This window comes from Oxyura jamaicensis, chromosome 1 (assembly GCF_011077185.1).
Source record: "Oxyura jamaicensis isolate SHBP4307 breed ruddy duck chromosome 1, BPBGC_Ojam_1.0, whole genome shotgun sequence".
Lineage (NCBI taxonomy): Eukaryota > Metazoa > Chordata > Aves > Anseriformes > Anatidae > Oxyura > Oxyura jamaicensis.
Window position 1 is genome coordinate 7,023,019 of NC_048893.1, and position 20,381 is coordinate 7,043,399.

Genomic DNA, 20,381 nt, shown 5'->3' on the forward strand with positions numbered 1-20,381 from the left:
ACTTAAACACGCTGGAAATGTATTCTACGAGCCAACAGACAAGATTCTGCTCTGTATGACTTTATTCAGAGAGGTAGATAGGTACAACAGCAGTATGGTTCCCTTTAACCTTGCTAAAAAGCAAAATAAAAATCTGTGCTTGGAATATGTGTTAACAAATCCCAGGAACAGTGGAAAAACACATGTATTTGAATAACCTTCAAGTCATACACTGCTGACAGCAAATTTTCATATCTTATTTTTCCTGCCACTGTTCTGAGTAGCAGAATGCTGGCTGGCTTAATATTCATGGTTCACTAAAAAGAGCAGAAACTTTGATGTACACAAAAGGGAGAGCTCTCATAATGGAAGTCTTTCTAATTCTTTGGGAATTAAGAGGTCATAGAACACTCAGATTACTTCTGTTGTTTAGGCATTTTTTCCTAGATATTGGAATTTAAGAACCTGAAGCCGCATTTTCATTGTAGAAGCTAAAAATTTTGGCAAGAAGTTAGCTATGATGGCAAACGTGCACGGAGAATTTGTCTTGCTTTAAAAAAAAGAAATCTGAACATGACTTGAGTTCAGTAACATCGATGAGATGTTGGAGGGAAGGTGAAATTTGTTAAGAGCCTAGATAACAGAGGTAACAGGTGACCTGCTGCTGCTGTGACATAGCTTCCAAAGCAAGCTATTGCCAGTGGCTTTGGAACCAAATGCAGAGCATTTTCGTTTTAGGTAGTTATGGAAAACAACTGAGAATGAACCAAAACAGAGGATCTGCTGACTAGTGGGTTGTAGTGAGTTAGATTTAAACCATAGGCAGTGGTGTGTAGTACCCTCTCACTTTAAAGACAGTGGTTTGATTTAAAGAAATGACCAAACAAAAATAAAAGGCAGCCAGAACTTTGCTCAGTCATTCTCTACTCAGTTCTGCAGTCCTTTAAAACGACTGCAGTGAAAACTCAGGATTTCCTAAAGCTGCAGTGCAGCTCTTCACATTATTTGCATGGCCATTCCTGGAAGATGCCACGTTCTCCTCCAAGGTTAAAAACATAGCATTGTATTAAAACCTGAGATCATGTGCATAAAAGGTAAACTCTTAGTAGAGCTCATGATTAAAGTAAACACTAAATTTCATTTAGCATCCCATCTTTAGAGTTGTCTGTTCAATCTACCTACTTACAGCCCTGGACAATGCACTTTAGGAGGTAGAAGGCTTTTACAGTCCCCTCTGGAAGTACTTTCTTAAAATACTTCATGGAAGGAACCATATAAGTTACGGGGCTGCAGAATTATGTTTGACAGTAATACAGAAAAAATTATAAATTAGTTTAAGTGCAAGTAGTAATTGGCACTAAAGAGAAAAATAAGTTGGGGCTTATAGAAAAATGTCCCTATTCTCATGATGTAATCAGTTCTACCTGTCTTCAGGAGAGTTTTCTCACTATGCTTTCACCGGCTGCTAGCTTCTGATACAGGCAGTACAGCTTGTCTGGCTGAGGTAACTCGGCATCAGGGGTCAAGGGAATTTCAAAGTCCGAGGAGCTCTGGGAGTCCCGCTTCAGTTCCAGATCGGGAGCCCTAGAAGCGTCACGCGTTTCCACCAGCAGCTCCTGAACTTGGGCAGTGCCAGCTTCTGCTTCTTTCTCAGAGTCTTTGCTTTTCAAGTCACAGATGACATCAGAGGCACCAGACCTGTTCTGACCCGGTGCCTTCCAGCTGCTGTTGTCACCTTGACTCTCTTTGGCACTCTCATGTGGCACAGGAGCCATTCGGCTCCCGGCTCTGCTGAAGCAGCTGAAGTCAGCGGCATTCCTCTCCTGGGAGGTGATGAGCACCGTGTCCATCTGGCTGTCCCAGCCCTGGCTGCCCTGCTCCGATATGTGCGTCGACTGAGAGGAGTTCTGGGAGGAGATGTGGGTGGAGTCGCTCACCCCATCCGAATCGCTGAAGAGTGACTGGGACCCACCTGCACCTGCTGAGGACGGGAAGTTGTCCTCGTTTTCAGAGCTTTCATCCAGCCTGTCACATTTAAAAAATGTATCCCAGCACGGGACATCAGCGTTAGGCTCCTGCTGGTCGCCAGGTACACCATTGGAATTTGCTGTTGAAGTGGCATCTGACTCCTGGGGAAGAACTTGAGCTGTATTTTTTTCAGTATCTTCTTTGTCTTCATCATCATCGTCATCATCATCATCATTTGACTCCTCGCAGTCCATGAAGTCCACCTGGAGGGAGGTGTAAGTTAAGGGGGCTTTGTAGCTGTCTGTCCTCTCCTTCATGTTTCCTTCAGCATTTTCGAGCCGTGTTGTTTCAGAGGGCCTGCTCTCTTCTTTCTGCTGCTTGGAAATCTTAGGCCTTGCAGAGGTGAGTTCTGTATCAAAGAGATCATCTTCATCTGTCAAGAGAAGAATTAATAAAATTTTAGCAGAGATTTGAACTATTGAGAGCAAGCAAAGTTTCAACAACAAAAAACATTTAATAAAGAGAAGAAAAAGTTCTTTAACCCAGTTAGAGGCTTAGCAGGACATCAGTGATGTGTTCGCCCTGCCTTGCAGAATGCCTTACAGGCTACAGCAGTTAATTTTACCTGTTTGGTTTGGCATTACACAAACACCACGTTACTGGATTCTGTCAGGGCCTTCTTGTTCATCGCAGGCCTTAATTTCTAGCGTTCTACTGGAACTATCACTACACTGGTAAAGAGGGTGCTATACAGTGACTCTCAGAGCCAGTAATTATTTGCCAGGTCAGATAGTTAAAAAAAGGCAAAAAATAGATACTGGTTAAAGAAAGCGGGATGCACGTTAGCAGAATTATTTCTGCTCATTAGCACTCACAAACAGCGCTGTCACGGTGTTTGTTAGGATGAGGAGACATTTAGTCACAGCAGTCAGAAAGTCACAAACATCAAGCAGTCAGAAGCTGACAGCAGGTGTCCCTGCCCCTGGCCTGCAGATCCGATGGAGCCCTGATGGGCACTGATCTAGATTCATGTATTCAGCCCCGTCCTGTTTTGCCATGACTACCTCAGCTTTGCATGCTTAGCACTTCAGAAACAGCTGAAAAGAGCGCAGCAGGCCTGAAGCTGTCCTCTAGTTCAGTGGCTTTCCAGAGTCTATACAGGGCACCCACTGCTGAAGCAATCCTCCTAAGTTTAAAAAGATAGCAGGTGCTAAGAAGCCAGGTGTTGAAGATAACGAAGAGAAGCAATTCCTCTGCAATACCTCACTGTCCCTCCACAGCACAGGATGATACAGGTAGAGTGAGAGAACAGCTTTGTTAGGGATGGTGTAGGACTGTGGAATGGAACCCTTCTAGAACATACAGGGCTTTTAAGTACATTGTAAGATCACAAGCAAGCACGCTTTACTATCACTCTCCTGAAAACTAAGTTCATTTAATTTACATTTCTCCTTTCTAACTGCATTTCTCTTCCTTTCTACACTGACTAGTGAATGCCGTGGCTTTTGGCACCTCTGTTTTGTCTTAGGCTTTCCTCTAAGGATGGAACCACCAGCAGAATGGTTTATTTACCTGTATCAGATAAATCTCTTCTGTGGACTCTCTTCAGTGCTCCTAGGGGCTTGTACCTGGGTTCCATGTTTCTCCTGTACGACCTGCATAGCGGCTGTAACCTGAGGTGAATGAAGAAAAACCAACATTTAGAACTTGGCAGCTATTTCAGGCACAAAAGTAAATATTTTGACACTGCTTCATGCCTTTCACAGGCACTGCGGCAAAAGCATTGAAGCAAATGCAGCAATAGCTAGGGAAAATGTCAATGCTTTGGTGAGCTTAGGCAGCTTAAAGGGAGAAAAACTGTCATTTCCAGGTATTTACCTTAAAACGTACACCACTTGGAAACTATATTTTAGCCCCTTGCTTAGAGAAGGGTAGATGACAGGGTTCAAAATCTGACTGCAGGTTTATTCAGTTATTGTAAAGTGTCTCCTTTCCTATTAAGGAAGAAAATAAAAAAGGAGCAAAGAAACAAGTCCTCGTTTTGTTCAGACTGAGTGCCACCACTACTCTTCTACTCCATAAAAGCACTTGCTAAGCTGCCAACATCTTTAGCAGCACAGGAGTACAAGCCTGTGTGATACTGTAAATCTGTGCCTGTACAGAGATTAGGAGTTAAGTGCCCAAAGAAATTAAGTTTATTTATAAGAAACTTCCCAGAAATAGCACTGACAAGTAGAAATAAGTGAAGGATGAAGTGAGATGAATGCACACAGGTGCCACCCAAATACAACGATCAGAAAAGTCTCTCTACGTAGCTGTAAGTAGTGTGTGGAATGCAAACTCTTGGACTCTGCACAAGGTATTAGTGTTCAGAAAGAAGAATTTTGCAGGACTGAATGTGGCACAGAGGGAATTGAATTATCAGAGGAGTAAAGTAGAAGACAGTGGCCTGCTTGAGAGGCTGGGATTCAGGAGAGTTGTCCTTAGAACAGGGACTAGGTGACCTCCTTTCAGCAGCTGCCACTTACAGTTCCATAACTTTGTCTTCTGTCCCACCCACTGGCAGCACGTTGGGGTACACGTTCACCGGACAGATGTGTCGCAAGAAATCCTTAATCTAAATCGAAGAAGAGAAGCAGTTTAATGAGTTACATCAACAAGTTTGTGTCATAAGCCTAACACTAAATGTAACAAAACCCTAGGTCTGAAAGTTTCTTGAAAATTGCATCCAAACATGTGAGCACTTCACTCCAGCTGAGGCTTTAGCAGTGCTGAGCACTGAACACAACTACATGACTGCAGATTATGCTCCTACCTACACAGACCAGTACAACTTATCTCTTTTTGCACGTACGAGTCTATTATGACATACTACGTGGTACATTCTGCCAGCATACTACGTGGTACATTCTGCCAGCAGACCTGGCATGCTTTATGTACTATTTAGCACCTCTATCCAGAGGTTATTCCGAACTCTAGGACAGTCCTCTTCTACAAGGCAGAGGAAATTCAAACAATTCACTGGGATCTTAAAAACAGGACCACCTTCCTAGAGCTCGGAATAATCTCCATTATGTACCTGCATGCTTGGTGAAAGGTTGATTGGTGGCACTAATCCAGTTGCAGTTCAGCTTCTTATGAGAGAAGTACCTGAAGAACTGGATGAAGTCATGTTAAATGAAGATGTGTGATTCTACAGAGGATGCTGCCAGGACTGACTTCATTTTAGCCTTCAACAAAGAAAGAGGAGTAACAGTGGTAGCTACAATGGGAGAAAATTCTGCTTGAACGTGTGGACAAGGGAAAGAGGTCAAAACTGCCCAAAACTGAATCACAGCAGACAACCAATGTACTAAAAAAACAAAATGCCAAGCTTTAAGTATTTAAGTTCACGTTTTTAAGTTACAGAATAATCAAAACAGTTGTAGCAGTGACCTGTACTTCAAGCAGAGAAAACAAAAATGGGCTTGTAATCCTACCCTATCTTAACATGTTCTTCTGCAGTTAGATTAAAACATTGCTAGTTTGGGGATATCCCTGTCTCCAACATGCAGAATTTCCTATCTCCTTACTTACTGTTTTGGGTTTTGTTTGTTAATTGTCACAAGTCACATCATTCACTCCAGAATAATCAGTATCTACTTAGTACTACACATATACAAACCTCACTGAACGAAGAGTGGAAAGAGAAACAAGCTCTGTATGTGCTCTCCCCAGTCCTAAAAAGAAAAAAAAAATGACAGGAGGCATATAAATTGGGCAGCTGGATTTCAAGCTCAGTCATCAGGCAAGCATAACTTGCTCTTGAACAGCCCATTTTAAGACTCAATTTCACAAACCTGAGGCAAGACACACACCTGAAACAGGTCTTGGTACGGCCCAAATGCTCACCTCACAATTACACTGGTTTTCTTGATCCTTTCTCCAAACCACATAGTGGAGGGTTTGATGCTAATTATGCGCAAGGGAGTTCCGTTTTGGCAAGTCATTCCGCAGGGCAGCCTGTTCCCTCGAAAGCAGTCATCATCCTGCCAAACGCAACATAAGATTAAGTGCAATCCTGGCTTTCCCCCCCCAGAAATTAAGCAACACGGTATCTAGCTAGACTACATTCTCATCTCACTTCCAACTCCCTTGAACACTATCTCTTTGCTGTCACCACTTGCTTCTAGAGCTGAGGAAGCAAATCAGAGACCAACGCCCCACCGTGCCACTTCCAGTTCTATCTGCACTCCTCCTAGGCACAGCCTTCAGCTTCAGACATCCTGCAAAGGGAAGGCCAGCAACTACAAGCACCCAGCACGTGGCTGCAGGAGGCATCACACGAGCTGGCTTTAATATATTTAAAGGGATAACACCTGACTGATTGAACCTGCTGTTCATCTTACCTCAGTTTACAATTGCTAAGTTTCAAATACAATTAAGCCGTGTCTAGTATCAGATAATAGCTTTTCTAAAAACACACCTTAACCCACCAGCTGGAGTTTTCATTCTCCTCTGCATTAAGGAACTAGTTGGCCCCAGCCTGCTGTAGAATAACAGCACGAGAACAACTGCAACCAGTCATTCAGAGAGGTTAGCAGAGGCTTTCCAAAATGATACACACCCGAGGATGTCGACAGGCGTGAATCTGAGTGTGCCGATCTGTAGTAACGTGGTAGAGGATTTCTGGCATGTTTCTGAACATATCAAGCTTGTTCACGTGCACCTAAAAAAAGGCAGCATTTACCCTTGATTAGCTTGATTTATTTGGCAAACAGCAGCTAGAGCAACTATACAGGTGTGGTTCTGTTCTCAAAAAATGCTGAGAGGTTTTAAAGAAATACTGGTATGGAAGCATTACCTTGATTCCAAGTTCCTCACTGAGGTTTATGAATAAATATTCGTAACCATAAGCAGCTTTGCAATTCAGCCACACAACGTGATAGCGACTCAGCGAGGTCCAGCTTCGCACCAACTCTAAGATCCCATTTAGACACTCCTCCTGAAAAGTTCAGAAAATATTGTGGTTTGTCTTTGAAGATACCCAAAAAGCGCCGTGATTTGATAGGCAAATGCCTAAAATGCCATCTTGTATTTTCAGGATTTACCTAAAGAAGGGCTGTTTAAATAATTAGTGGCTTTTGGACTTCTCTCACGGCTTAGACTTACCCTGCTTGGTATATGATAAAATTTGGGATCACAAAAAGTGGTGTCCAAATACACACTCTGAATGTCCTTCACTCTAAAAGAGAGAAATGTGATATTGTGAGCAATGCATCACAGTGCTAAGACGTACCACTTTCTCTCCTCAGAAGGTGGCAATTCCTCCTCTTTTTTACAGAGAGCAACTGAAAAGAATACTACAGTCACAAGCTTGTCTTACTGCAGTATATTTAATATACAATTTAAAAAATGAGGGGGAAAAAAGATGACATTTACAAATTGTCCAAGCCTGTATGATCTTTTGTTCTTTCTAGACCCCATGGATAGCCAAAGACTTTCCAGAAGTTGAATTAAGATGTGGATTGTTTTTCTCATACCTGGTCCCTGAATGCAAAAGCTCCATTCTGGCTGCTTCTCCTTTTGCAAGCCTGAAATCCCCCGTGTACAGCACAGTGCCATTTTCGCCTTGAAACAAAAACCTGCAAACAGAAACACTCCAGTCAAACTCAACAATATAAAGCATTAACTGCCAGCTCTCAATTAGTTTCTTTTGCTTAGAGAAGTCTGTGTGACTAAAATATAACATAATAGAAACACCGGGCTCAATTTTGTCCTAGACTAATTTCAAATAAACCCAGCGGTTCAGACTCAACACGTCTGGGACATGCCCTGTGCATAGGCTGGTCAGAGCCTACAAAAGACAAAAGCCTCACAGATTCTGTAAGGGAAGGCCAGATGTCTCCGGCACCCAAGGGAGTTTTTTAGGCATCTGTACCAGGAAGTTGGGCAACTTGTTTTTAACATCTAGTAAGCACGAGATTTATTTTTAACCACAGCTTTGTGCACCATTTTTAAGTGCAGTTGCAGTCCAGAAAGTTGTTTTTCAAGGCACAGGAAAAAGTACTCTGTGGTAACAAGTAACTTCTGCGTGGACAGAGAAGTGCTGTACGATCTGGGTTCTAACACTGACTGAAGCTGGTGGACCATGTGACTACAGTGCTATAATCAAGTAGGAATTTTAAATTCAGGAGCTTTTTCCAGTTAGGAAAGGAAGAAAAATAAATAGAGACACAACCACAGTATTTATTGAGACTGTAGGACTAATTTGCCAGCAGAGATATTTAGAGTACTACAAGGACGTACATGACCGATCCAGGACAGTGACCAGCTGGTAGAAGTGTCACCTCTATATCTTCTTTCTGGAAGACAGAGAGGGGTTAGCATTATTTTCATGCTGCAACGAGTACCGCTGGTACCTTCACTGACATGGTGAAAGCAACACATTACTCTTCACAGGCAATGCAGCACTTGGCACTGCTTTTGAATAAAAAGTGTCTCTTTACATTGCAACAAGCCCTGAGGAGCAACGACCATCCTGTCATGCCAGAAGAGAAGATGGCATGTTGTAAGGTGCTCGTGAGAGCCGGTCAGCCAGGAGACAGCCCTGCTTCCTTGCTTCCTGGTGAAAAAACATCTTGGAAAAAACTTGGGATAGGCTGTGCCTAGGGATGCTCTACGAGACCTCTAAGTGCTACTACACTTACACACAAGGTGAAAAATCACAAGGGGAGTAGGTGAGCAGGAGATCACTAATACAGTGGAAAGAAGTCACAAAAAAAACACTCTAAGAAGAGGAGAAGAATTCATGTGGGTATGCACATTGGAGAGAAGAACACCAGATCTTAAACATAGCTGGTCCACTTTTGACGTTACAGGTAAGATCTGCTTCTCTGCTCATACAAACATTGTTACTGAGCATTAAAAACATAGGAATCGTTTTGTAACTTACCTCACCAGAAGTTTCATCTACTAAAGAAATCTGAGTTGGAGTTTCAACTTCCAGTGCAACCTGTGGCAAAATGAACAAATGCATTAGATGAATTACTCAATTTCATGTTTAGGGCTAAGAATTCACTACGTAGACATCTTTAGCATGCACTGTGGCTAATTCTAAGCCTTTAAAATTGAGCTCACTTTCTTCTAATAAATCATGGATTTCCATTCCCAGTGGAAAAAAAAATGATGTCAGAAAATGAACTGGAGATATCCCAAGCAGTGTCTGTATGCTTACAAAAAGTACCATCTGTTGGACTCTGTAACAGCAACAGTGCAGGATTCTCTGGCTGGATCATCTGCCTTGGTTTTGTGTAACTGTAACATCCAAGACATCCCAGTCCCAGAGCACACCGGTGGATTCACAAGACACCAAGTCCCCATTCCAGATTTCTGAGCGGTTCCAAGAGATCCATTCAGCTGGTACTCACACCAAGCTCATAGAATGTGATTAGTGTTCAGATAAACCACTTCTCCACAATAAACTACAATGGTAATCGAACAGACAACGACCAAACTCCTGGCTTGTTCCAAAACATGCATATACGCATCAAAAAGACATTTTACACTAAGAATTCAAGCCATCAGCAAGAGTTGTGTTTTTAAACATCAATATTAACTTAATCATCTGCAAATTCTTTCTGAGGCTGAATAAACTCACGAGGTTGCTCTTAATCCTGCATGCTCAACGTTTCTCAGTAATGCTCTAATTTCCTACTGCAGTGAAAAAAATGACACGTTTTAGATATAAACTGCCTGACGAATTCTTCACTGACAGCCATGAGTACACATGATAATGTCTCCAGCAGAGATCTCCCCTGATCTTCAGTAGTTTAAATTTTAGAGCCAGCAGCAGATTCAGAAAGCCTCTCACGTCACTTGTACAAATAAAGGTCAGACTGTAAATCATAAAAACATCTGTCTGGAAGCTGACATGGCGATTGTTTCTTCAGTCTGAAGATCAACTCAAATGGCTACAGGATGCTCAGAGTCCTTCGTGCAGAGCCCAGAATCACGTTCGTTCCCCCAGAATAATTAAATCTTTCAGTCACTTGAGACTTTGTATAAAGGTAGTCACGTTCTCCTCAGCCTCACAATTGAACTAGGACCTCGTACAGAAGTCCCCTGCTTCTTTTTCCTCCTACCCAGACTCAGCTCCTACGTAATAAACTCGTAGGAGTTTCTCTGAATATGGAGCTTAATACCCACAATTATAAAAACTAGTTAAGGCAACTCTGAGCCGTAACTGCCCCAAGGAAAGAAGTTTCAGCTTGCCTGAAGTTCCTGAGCTGTCATTTGACTAGAAGACTCTCCTGTCCTTGCTTGGGGGACACAAAATCCTTACACTATGTGACAACGTACATACACGCTGTAAGATGTGAAAGGAATCGTGCTCGGTTTCAAAGCCTGCATCTGCAAAGGGAAGGAAATAACTAACCCCATGCATCTAACTATAGATAAGCCACATCTACACACAACCACTGATCACTGGAGGGTTGGCTCCAAACAACTGAAATCAGGTACTTCGTTTCCTCAGAGATTTTACATCACTACAACATTTTCCTGCTAGAGATAAATCATCTTCTAAAAAGTAGAAGAAAGATAATGTAGCTGAAAGATAATACTCCAAATAAGCCAAGACTTTAAATGAAGCAAGAGAGACGTAGATTAAGGACAGGAGAAAAGAGACATGAGTAAAGTAAGGAAAGGAGGGAGCAGTACAAACCATCAAAACAGCTGCAGAGATGAAAGACATTTAAAGCTGAAGTTGAGAGAAACGGATCAATTTTGCAGAGAGAAAAATAAAATTGAGCAGTAAATAACAATAAACCAATCTAACATAGCAGGCAGCAAGGAAAGTTCCTACTGGGGTAGGAACTTAAGGCCTGAAATACTGTATCAAAACCAATGTTTAGAAACTTTGAGGAGGGAAAGCTTCCTCTTCCCTGGAGCCAGTGCTTGGAAACTGTTAATTTAAGAATAAATAAGAAAGAAAAATACTCACAATGTGATTCTCCCAGAACTTGTATTTCCAGTTAGTCAGCAGCAATTCCTTAGTTACTGGTGAGCAATATAATTTAACTTTCAGGCTGCAAGGGGACGAGAAAGAACCGTGCTTATTTAAAGGAGAGACAAGGAGCAATGATGTATTAGTACCTCAGAGCAAGTACACCACAACATGCACACAGCTCCCTCTTTCACCCAAAAATACCTACAGAATAGCAAGCCTGCAGGAGCTGTTCCGCCCCAGCCTGATGCGGGACCAAGAAAAGTTGTTCCACCTTGCAGGGCAGGCTTTTCTTCAGCACAGCCAGACCCAAAATCTTACCCATGTGTGCCCACGGATGGGCATTTTTGGTACACGGCCACGTGTATGTACATCTTTGCTCGTTTCCATGCCCACCAAGGTCTGATCCAGACACGTATGCTCTCCCTGAGACTTGGGGCAGCTAGCATGCAGCAGAACAGAGTGCCTCCTACAAAGCTCTAGCTTTTGCACAGTGCGTAGATAGACCTGACAAGCTAAGAGAGGTTATTTGCGTGCATCTGAGGAGATGCAACACCTACTCTAATAAATGTCTGGGAACACATCAAGGAACTGAAACTCAATTATCTGCAAGTTCAGATGCTAGACTGCTTTCAAGCCCACTGCTGGTCCATGCCAACTAACTCTTCCACAGAATTCATGGCTTCAGGAGTCAGATAATGCCACAGAACAGACAGACAGCATGAAGGCAACTGCTTCAAAACCCAATAATTTAAATCCTACTCCTTCATACAAGGACATTTATTAAAGCACTGCTCAGCTCCTAGTCCAAAAGGAGCAGTCAGAGCTCAAGAGGATTATGCCGATACCATCAGCACCACTCAGATACCTGCTGCCTTTCCCAAGTGATGGAGTTCTCTGTAGTTTGCAGTATCAAGTTTTTGGGGCACAGACCCCAGTATGAGTCAAGCCACCTCCAATCACAGGTGATCTTTGGTTGGAAACCAAATAAAAACCCTTCATAAGTTTAGCTTTTGGAAGTTGGTGGAAAAAATATGGGAAAATCTGAAGTTGTGCAAGGTGCATGTTTTTGTGACAGTGCTTCAGGTTCAAGGAAGGGTTGGGATCCAAAGCTGTACCCCTCTGGAGCCTTCCGCTGCCGGTAAATGGGCTGCAGACGTTAAGCTGCATAGTTTTGTGTGGCGTAACCCTGAGGACAACAGGATTTAGTAGATAAAGCATGGACGTTAGTGCTTAAATCACTGGTGTTCCACACGTTTTGGTTAAACCGTCGAAGTCTTGGCCAAAACACATGTGAAGTTAAGGATTTGAGAGGAGAAGGTCCCAAAAATCAGGAGACATCTTCCAGCAAAGAGCCAGACACCACTGCATGCCTCAAACTTGACATTTTCCTCAAAAAAAAATAAAAATATATAAAGTCCTCAGAAGCCCTGAGCCTTCCTGTCAATAATAATAATAATAATAATAATAATAATAATAATAATAATTCTCGCTGCCCTTCTTTCCAACCACCTCCTCCCAAGCCCTGAGGGAGCCGCTCCCCTCACACCGTACCTGCTCTCCAGCCTCCTCCTCAGGGCTGGCGCCCTCAGCCCCTTCATGTGATCTGTGAGGAAACATGGCGGTCACACGGGGCCGCCGCAGGGCCGGGCGGGAGGCGGGGGTCGCCATGGAGACGGGCGGGAGGCGGGAGTTGCCATGGCGACGGGAGGGAGGCGGGAAAGGGGTCTCCGTGGAGATGGGCGGGTGGCGGGAGTTGCCATGGAGACGGGCGGGAGGCGGGAAAATGGGGTCGCCATGGAAACACGCGGGAGGGGAGGGAATGCCGTCGCCATGGCGACGGTCGCGGCGGGGGCGTGTCGCTCACCCTTGTGGCAGTGCGACAGGAAGTAGGCGCGCGCCCGCAGGTTGTCGCGGTCGAAGCGGTCGATGGACAGCGCCGGGTACTCGCGCAGCCGGCCCCCGAACCGGCTCATGGCGGCCGCTTCCTCTTCCGCCTTCTTCCCTCTGGTCCCGCCCCCTCCCGGCGCGCTCAGCCAATGGGAAAACTGGTCCCGCCTCCCTCCTCGCGCTCGGCCAATGGAAAGGCGGTCTTGCCTACCTGCTGGCCAATCAGAATCAGGCCGGGTGACGAGCTCCTCAAAATGGCGGCGGCGGGAGGGGTTGCCTAGCAACGGAGCGCGAAGGGGCCGCTGTGGGGCTGGGGGAAGGCCCCGGGGCGGGCCGCGAGGTCTCTGAGGGCCGGGTTGGGGCTGGGGGGCACGGCTGGGTGGTAAGGAGGGGGTCTCGTTGTGGGGTTGGGGGTCTCGTTGTGGGGATGGGGCCGTGGGGTGGGTTTTGGGGTCTGCAGGTCGTTTGTAGGCATGGTGAGAGATTGGGGTCCGGTCACAGTCGTGGGATGGAGGTTGGTGTCACGGCCACAGGGCTTGGGGTTAAGGTCGTGGTGGTGGGGTAGTCTCATGGTCACGGTGGTGTCTGCGCTGGGGTAAATGCCTTCTGCAGCTCCAGCGTATGGTTATTGGGACAGAGGAAATGCCAACGTCTGCCTTCATCACTCTGCTTCTGTACACCCCATGTCTTCTGAAGGGGTGCTGCTGTCTAAAATCTTTTGACATTTCTGATCAGAAACATTATGATTGTAAATTAATTCATCACCGATCCTTAAAACATGCCCTCTTTAACAGAAGCAGAGTAGGAACTGTGTTAGTTGGGGGTTTTGGCTGCCCTTTGCCCAGGCTTCAGAGCAGGGATTGGATGTCATGATTGTGTGGTGGGAGCCCTGCTCTTCCTTGGTCTGTTGTCACTGTTGGTCTCTAAATGACAGCAAGGAGACGACTGGACACAAGGTGCATGCCGAGCAGTTTGGTGGTCATGGTGACAGTTTAAGTGCAGTCTTAGCTTTTAGAAGACGTTTTATTTCTCTTTATGAACTTTAAGGAAACAGAGGAAACAGAACTGGAGAAAGAAGATAAAAGGAAGCATTGTGGAACAGCTGTTTTAGCGAGACACAAACACTACACTGTCTCAAGAACTTGAAAGTAAGTAATGAGAAGCTCCTTGCTTCTCAGCTTTTAGTGGTGCTTAATATAGCTAAGAGAAGCCAAATCCCCAGGACTTCAAACACCAGGGAGTTCTCCTGTTCCAGCCCCACAAAAGTAGGTTGCTGTATTCCCTTTTCTGGCAAGTAGGCAGGATGAGGATATTCCTGGTAGGTGTGCCTGCACACTTGGACGCTATGCGTTCAGCTGGACACAGGGACTAAAAACAGTGCATTTACTGGTACCCACGTAAATACAAACAGCACTTTTGTAAACAAGAAGTATACAGACTGTTGGGCCTATTCTCCCTCTTCAGCTAATTAGGACTGAGGTTCACTGGTGACATCCCCCACCACAACCACCTTATCAGAAATACTTCATAAATACTGTAAATCCTTCAAATACTAGCTTTTTACACCAGGATCTGTCACATCTGACAATTTCTCATATGTACAGTAGCTTTTATCGTGTTCTGGACAAGAGGCACTGGACACTGAAATAAAAGAAGGTTCTCTTCGAACGTAAGAATAAACTTTAGTGTACAGGTGACTGAGCAATGGAACAGGTTGCCCAGAGAGTTTACAGTGTCTCCTGGCTTGGAGATATTCAGAAGCCATCTAGACATGGTTCTGGACAACCTGCTCAAGGTGTTCCTGCTTGAATAGGGGTTGGACCAGAGGATCTCCAAAGGACCAGTCCAACCTCAGCCCTTCTGTGGTTCTGTTTAACAGTGTAACATCAGGCCAGGGGCCTAGAAATCTGCCTCAATACCTTGGCAAATACAAAAAGGTCTCGTGTGAAGTCTGTTGAAGCCAGTGGAAATACCTCATTGACTGTTCTACAACCCCAGATAGGTCCTGTGAATGCTGACTTGTACAAGCATTAAGGAAATGAACATATGCAGGCCCAGGCTAGTTATGATTCCTTAGAAATTATGATGTGAATAGCATAAAAAACTTTTCCAAAGCTGAAACAGAGGTATGTGAAATGCCACTATCGCCCCTAAAGTAAGAGTAAGCAAATATTGTTTTAGCAAAGTTCACTGTTCAACAACACCCCTTGCATAAAAAGCATTAGTATTATGCTGAATTATATTTTCTTACTATTGTCTTGTACTGTGTTCAGTTTTGGGCCCCTGAGTACAAGAAGGACATCGAGGCCCTGAAGCAAGTCCAGAGAAGGGCAACAAAACTGGTGAAGGGTCTAGAGAACAAGTTCTGTGAGGAGCAGCTGAGGGAGTTGGGGTTGTTTAGCCTGGAGAAAAGGAGGCTCAGGGGAGACCATAATGGAAATGATGGTTCTGTTCTGTAGGCTGTCTGTAGTACTGCTCATCTCGTGCTCCTGTACAATGAAACCAGCTCTGTGTGTGCAGCTCAGGGGCACTGCAATAGACAAAGAGCACAACTTTCAAAGGGCTTAAATAGCAGCATAGAAAGGATAGATTTTTTTATTATTATTTGAAGTCAGCAAGCTGTCACATTAACTATGAACTTTGTACCTGTTTTTGAGCAGGAACACCTGTGGACAGGCCATCAGCAATGGCGAGTCAGGAAGTGCCAGGCATGTCTAGGTGTCTTGGAGAAGCACGTGCATTAGATGAATTCAGCACATCCCATGATGAAGTACTTAACCCTAGTAACGTGTAAGTTACCAGAAAACACTCAAGAAATACTAAACTATTACAAACTGTAGTTCTCATGTCATTGCTAATAATATTAAATGTGTTGAGTCCCAGACTGACAGCAGTTCTCAAACACAGTTGAGCATCTTCAGGATAGGAACAGCTCTGTAATGGCTGCAAAAGGGCACTTTGCAGCGAGGGATTAATTTTATTTTATTTTATTGAGATAAATATTGCCAAGACTACACTAAAGATTTTAATGATATATGCTGAGCATGTGATTTGTATGTGATACCTCATACCTGGGTGGGAAAATTTCCTTTTTTTTTTTTTTTTTTCAGTAGAAAATGGCCACCTGCCATCACAAAATGCCAGTAAAAGCTGCAGAGCTCTTACTGCTTACTGCCTGCAGTGCTGAACTGCAAGACGTTTAGTGTTACCAGAAAAAGAGTCCTTGTGCATGTTTTTTATTGATCTTTAATAAAGCATATGTGGTAAGAGATGAAAGGCCCTTTTTTCCTAATGGCTCTTACACTGTTGGACGGCACAATTGCAGACTTCTGGTTCTACATTACGATAACGATAATTCTTGGTATTTTCCCAAAGATGTGTATGCTGCAGTGCGGCTTTTTTTTTCCTCTTTCTTGCTTCTTTTAATGGACTAAAAGCACTTGAGCATTTGATAAGGCATCAGCTTTCAACTTTCCAAGCCCTCAGTTGATACAGAAACTTGCTAAGTAAGGAAATTTTACTTTGTGCAGGATTTGGAGGCAGAATACTACCCAAAGGTAGTGCTCATCCCCTCACTACAAAATCCATAAGCTCTTTCTCCGTCCTTCAAAATACCTTCCTAATTGCAAAGATGAAACCTGGTGACATTACAGAACTAGGAGAGGACCCATTTCTGGTTATATCTCGTGGATATGTAGAGTTCTGTATGGCTGCTTGCAGAAGCACTATAAAGTTCTGGTTTTAGTAGCATAATGAGATATACTCAAGAAAGCAAATGCAGTGAAATTCAGATATTAGGTAGAAATCAAATGATTCATATTTTTTGAAATACAGTTCAGATCCATCATTGGTAAGGTTTCACTCCTTGTTTTTTTTTAATTGGTTAAATTTTTGTTCGTTTGATTTTCACACTCTGAGTTTTACCTTCCGTTTCCAGTCCTTTCAGGATTAGAGTTGATTGACCTATTTGCTATTTCTCAGCGTATTTGAACAAATGGGTTTGGTGTGGGGAGAATGTCAATGGCAGTCAGTGCAGATTTGGGTTGGGCCAGCACAGACTAACATGAATTTTGGTAGGTTGTGTGCCTTTACTTTTCCTTACCCCACCCAACTTATTTCTTAAAATCAGTTCTGTCGTCTCCAAGTGACTGGAGGTGGCCGTATGACTGGCGGTGTTTTTGCTCCCTTCTCTGCCATCCTGAGTGCTTGCTGCTCTTCAGTAACATCCCAGTTCTTCATTTTGTGGTTGCCAGTTTGGTGTTCCTTCAATAGGGAGAAAGAAAAACCTGAAAAGCTGCCTGCACCAAGGGGCAGTGACTGTGAAAATGTGAAATTAGAAACAGTCACAGGGTTTTGTTTGGTTTTTATGCATCACTGGGCACCAGTAAATTTTATGCACCGTTAACTCCGGGAGGTAAAAATATCATGATAACAGTTTCCTAGATATAGAAATATAGGTGACTTGGGTTTGTTTGAGATCAGATTGCATTTAATTTAATTCTGATTGTTTATAATGTTTTTGTTTTTTTTTTTTTTCTTTTTTAACCTCAGACTTTGAGTTGAAGCCATTACTGTATTGTGTATACTTTTTGTTGTTGTTGTTCTACTCATCCGTATTCCGCCCTAACAAAATCACTTACTTTTGCCTTCTCTTATTTCATTTTCAAAAATCTAATTCCAGGAAAAAGTCTGAAGCTTCTGCAGTCATGGCTAAAGCTGACCTCAAGCCAAAATCCATACGTCATGCCAAAAATTGGTCAGATGAGGTAGAGAATTTATACAGATTTCAGCAAGCTGGATACAGAGATGAGTTTGAATATAAGCAAGTAAAACAAGTTGATACGGTAAGATTAGGAACTCTGCAAGGGTTATTGCGTTAAACTTCTGTCTCATGTTAAATTATTAAGTAAAACTGATGGTGCCTCTTATTTTCTGTCATCAGGCTAGCTTCTGGTAAGTTTTTTTTTCTCCCTCATCTACTTGAATTCTTAAAGTATTATTAACTGTGTAGAGTAATTTATTTTGCAAAGTGAAATAGAAACACTCACCAGCCTGTGTTTTTGTTCCATATCTCTTACGCATTTAGAAGTGTTACAGATTTCTTCAAATAGATGTAGCTGCCATCTAAAAGACTAATTCATCTCTGAGGAAAAGAATATATCAAAGGTAGTTCTCTGTAATGTTTCCCAGTTCCTAAAGGGTCTATTGAGAGACGAAACACATTCATTGTCTGGGGACTCAGTCCTGTGTCACTGCTATCAGCTTCAGTTTTTCTGTTGAATTGCATGGTAGGATAGATAATCAGACCATGCACACCCAAAACTGGGTTTCTATCTATTTCTGAAACTGTCCCAAGTAGAAATGTTTGATGCCAGCTGTGGTAAAGGGAGTTGTGGAAGAGGCATTTGTCAGCTGAGCACATCAAGGACTTGGTCGTCTGGTTGCTAGAGTTAGTGGTAATACTCCTTAGCACATCAGATGAGGCAAGGAGTAATAGCCAGATATTCAGTGGCTACCTGAGATTCAAAAGAGCAACAAAGAGTTTAGTACAGCAAACAACCTGTTATCTTCATTGTATCTCTGTAATTTCTCTTCCAAAGCACCATATATAGCATGAAAAATTCAGTTTTAAAATACGTTAACCTCCTGTGCACCTAAGTGTGGAATGTTCCTAAGAAAGTCGTTCTTCATTCCTGTTAAAACATAGCAAAGTGTCAATGTGCATAATAAAACAGTTTTTATTTTGTTGTGGGCTCAGATACCGCCGTAAATGCTGAGTGTAAATTCCTGTGCAAAAGGAAATCCTGTAACTAGTGCGGTAGGATCAGTCTGCTCAAGATTTATGGCAGGGTGTAAACAATTAAAACCTCATAAAAGTTAAATAATATCGCTCATTCCAATTTAAAATGATTGTGCATTTTGTTCAGACTTGCCAGGATCTGGTGGTGGTTCTCTTTCAACTTACACATTTTCTCTGTATTAGGTTTCCATAATGCAGTTATGATTAATGATGCAATTATAATGCAGGTGTCATGAATATTAAGGCTCTTAGCTTCAGACAGAGAATGCAGATAACTGTACGTCTAATTAATAATGTAAGGAAACTACTACTTCTGGAATTCTCCAGTTAGAATGCTCTACTTAGACATCCTATTGTCAACTCTGCCTGGAAGAGAACTAAAATTCTTATTACATGATTTTTTCAAAGGTTCAAATTGATCAGAAGCAGCCACAGTTGTTCAAGCTGCAGATAGCTGCCTACCCAAGCCATAAAGCTGTTAAACTAAAGGCCTGAGCACTTGTATTTTTGAAGCTTCACACTTTGAATGCTGAACAGCACCAAGATGATGCTGGTGTCCTGCAGGACTGATCCTGCTGTCTTTGAGACCAGCTTTCACAGTGCACATAGCTCAATTTATCTGTATGAAATCACTAAGGAAATGTGTGATGTACACATTTTTCATGGTCAGAAGAATCCTGAAGAACCACTTAAGTGTGTGTCAGTCCTAGAGAAGTGGAATTTTACAGCATCTCAGATTACTGAATAAATGAATAGCATCAATATTTTATTCCTAGATAAATTCTAAAAGCTTTGAGTGGCCCACTTTCTAAATGACTCTATCAAATATTCTTAGATCCTTATTTCTAGACTTTTCTGATCAAAAAATTATTTATCCCAGACCAGAAAACTAGTTTCTGACATCAAGCAAATGTATAGCAAAGTGGTGTTCAGATGCAGTGAAGTTTTCTGATGGAAATGTACCCTATATTTTCTGCAATATAATGCACAGACATCATTCAGTGCAGGCTTGTTCTGGTGGATACACATATATCCTTTTATTCTATTTGTAGGTAGAGTGTTGGCCAGAAACTGGATTTGTTAAGAAGCTTCAGAGAAGGGACAATACCTTCTATTACTACAATAAGCAAAGAGAATGCGAAGACAAAGAAGTTCATAAAGTGAAAGTTTATGTTTATTAATTTTGTTACTGTTCTAATGTTTGCATTGTTCTATAAATCTGTTCGTTAGGATCTGTGAGTAAATGAGATTTGTGTAATCTGACTGAAGTACAGATGTCATACGTAGATAGAATGTGGAATGTAGGAAATGTAGAGTGACCTGGAATTCCCCTGGACAGGGGAATTTCATTTTTTTTTTTCCTGTTATAATTAAAGGTATTATTACTCCTAGTTACAAATGATTTGATATCAAAAATAAAAAAAATAAAAAACATGGCAAAGGGACGTCATGTATTTGGGCTGTGTGCAAAGTTCATTACAAGATGTCATTAATCTTTATTCTGAACAATATGAGCTCGTTGAGACTGACTTTGTCAGCCATGGTCTGTTGGTATAGCTAAGGATGAGGATCCAATGGGCCAAATTAAGGCCAAAAGGCTAACCAAAGTTCCCTTGAGAACAGCAGGAATAACAAGCAGAAAACTTTATTAAAGGATGCTGAACAACCAAGCCACAAGGACCAGTGCTGAACTGCAGATTTAAACAATTGGTTATTGAGATAGAGACTTACAACAAGAAATGTCTTTCTGAGCAATAG

General features: G+C 42.7%; 2 protein-coding genes and 1 long non-coding RNA gene across 8 annotated transcripts; 2 read left to right on the plus strand and 1 right to left on the minus strand.

The window, feature by feature from the left end:
• Positions 1–44: 44 nt before the first annotated feature.
• Positions 45–12,954, minus strand: DCLRE1C (DNA cross-link repair 1C). Of its 2 annotated transcripts, XM_035332931.1 has the most exons (14): positions 12,801–12,954; positions 12,488–12,539; positions 10,931–11,015; positions 8,882–8,941; positions 8,236–8,291; positions 7,470–7,571; positions 7,099–7,171; positions 6,791–6,931; positions 6,554–6,655; positions 5,839–5,975; positions 5,612–5,666; positions 4,476–4,564; positions 3,520–3,620; positions 45–2,380 (listed from the first exon to the last, which is right to left on the minus strand). In XM_035332931.1, exons 1-14 carry the CDS (start codon positions 12,907–12,909, stop codon positions 1,410–1,412), a joined length of 2,133 nt encoding a protein of 710 aa, XP_035188822.1. In that variant the 5' UTR covers positions 12,910–12,954; the 3' UTR covers positions 45–1,409. The 2 variants fall into 2 exon arrangements, with proteins under 2 accessions (XP_035188822.1, XP_035188832.1); XM_035332941.1 differs by lacking the exons at positions 12,488–12,539; positions 12,801–12,954 and adding an exon at positions 10,201–10,338.
• LOC118170605 lies at positions 2,887–3,140 on the plus strand. Its single transcript, XR_004752800.1, has 2 exons — positions 2,887–2,990; positions 3,055–3,140. It is a non-coding gene; the product is annotated as an uncharacterized LOC118170605 (long non-coding RNA).
• Positions 12,955–13,105: 151 nt separating the features above from the next.
• On the plus strand, positions 13,106–20,064 carry MEIG1 (meiosis/spermiogenesis associated 1). Of its 5 annotated transcripts, none has more exons than XM_035315383.1 (5): positions 13,106–13,163; positions 13,880–13,971; positions 15,484–15,613; positions 17,505–17,667; positions 19,676–20,064. In XM_035315383.1, exons 3-5 carry the CDS (start codon positions 15,510–15,512, stop codon positions 19,802–19,804), a joined length of 396 nt encoding a protein of 131 aa, XP_035171274.1. In that variant the 5' UTR covers positions 13,106–13,163; positions 13,880–13,971; positions 15,484–15,509; the 3' UTR covers positions 19,805–20,064. The 5 variants fall into 5 exon arrangements, with proteins under 5 accessions (XP_035171274.1, XP_035171277.1, XP_035171275.1 ...); XM_035315384.1 differs by having other exon boundaries at positions 13,141–13,163; positions 13,839–13,971; XM_035315386.1 differs by lacking the exon at positions 15,484–15,613.
• The last annotated feature ends 317 nt before the right edge of the window (positions 20,065–20,381 follow it).

Excerpts from the sequence above, each read along its gene's own strand:
- DCLRE1C (XM_035332931.1), bottom strand. The coding sequence starts at position 12,909 with ATGAGCCGGTTCGGGGGCCGGCTGCGCGAGTACCCGGCGCTGTCCATC. Across the intron at positions 8,292-8,881 it reads TAGATGAAACTTCTGGTGAG|AAAGAAGATATAGAGGTGAC; the intron begins GTAAGTTACAAA and ends TCTGTCTTCCAG. Across the intron at positions 3,621-4,475 it reads GAAGACAAAGTTATGGAACT|GTTACAGCCGCTATGCAGGT; the intron begins GTAAGTGGCAGC and ends CATTCACCTCAG.
- MEIG1 (XM_035315383.1), top strand. The coding sequence starts at position 15,510 with ATGGCGAGTCAGGAAGTGCCAGGCATGTCTAGGTGTCTTGGAGAAGCA. Across the intron at positions 15,614-17,504 it reads GTACTTAACCCTAGTAACGT|GAAAAAGTCTGAAGCTTCTG; the intron begins GTAAGTTACCAG and ends ATCTAATTCCAG. Across the intron at positions 17,668-19,675 it reads AAGTAAAACAAGTTGATACG|GTAGAGTGTTGGCCAGAAAC; the intron begins GTAAGATTAGGA and ends TTCTATTTGTAG.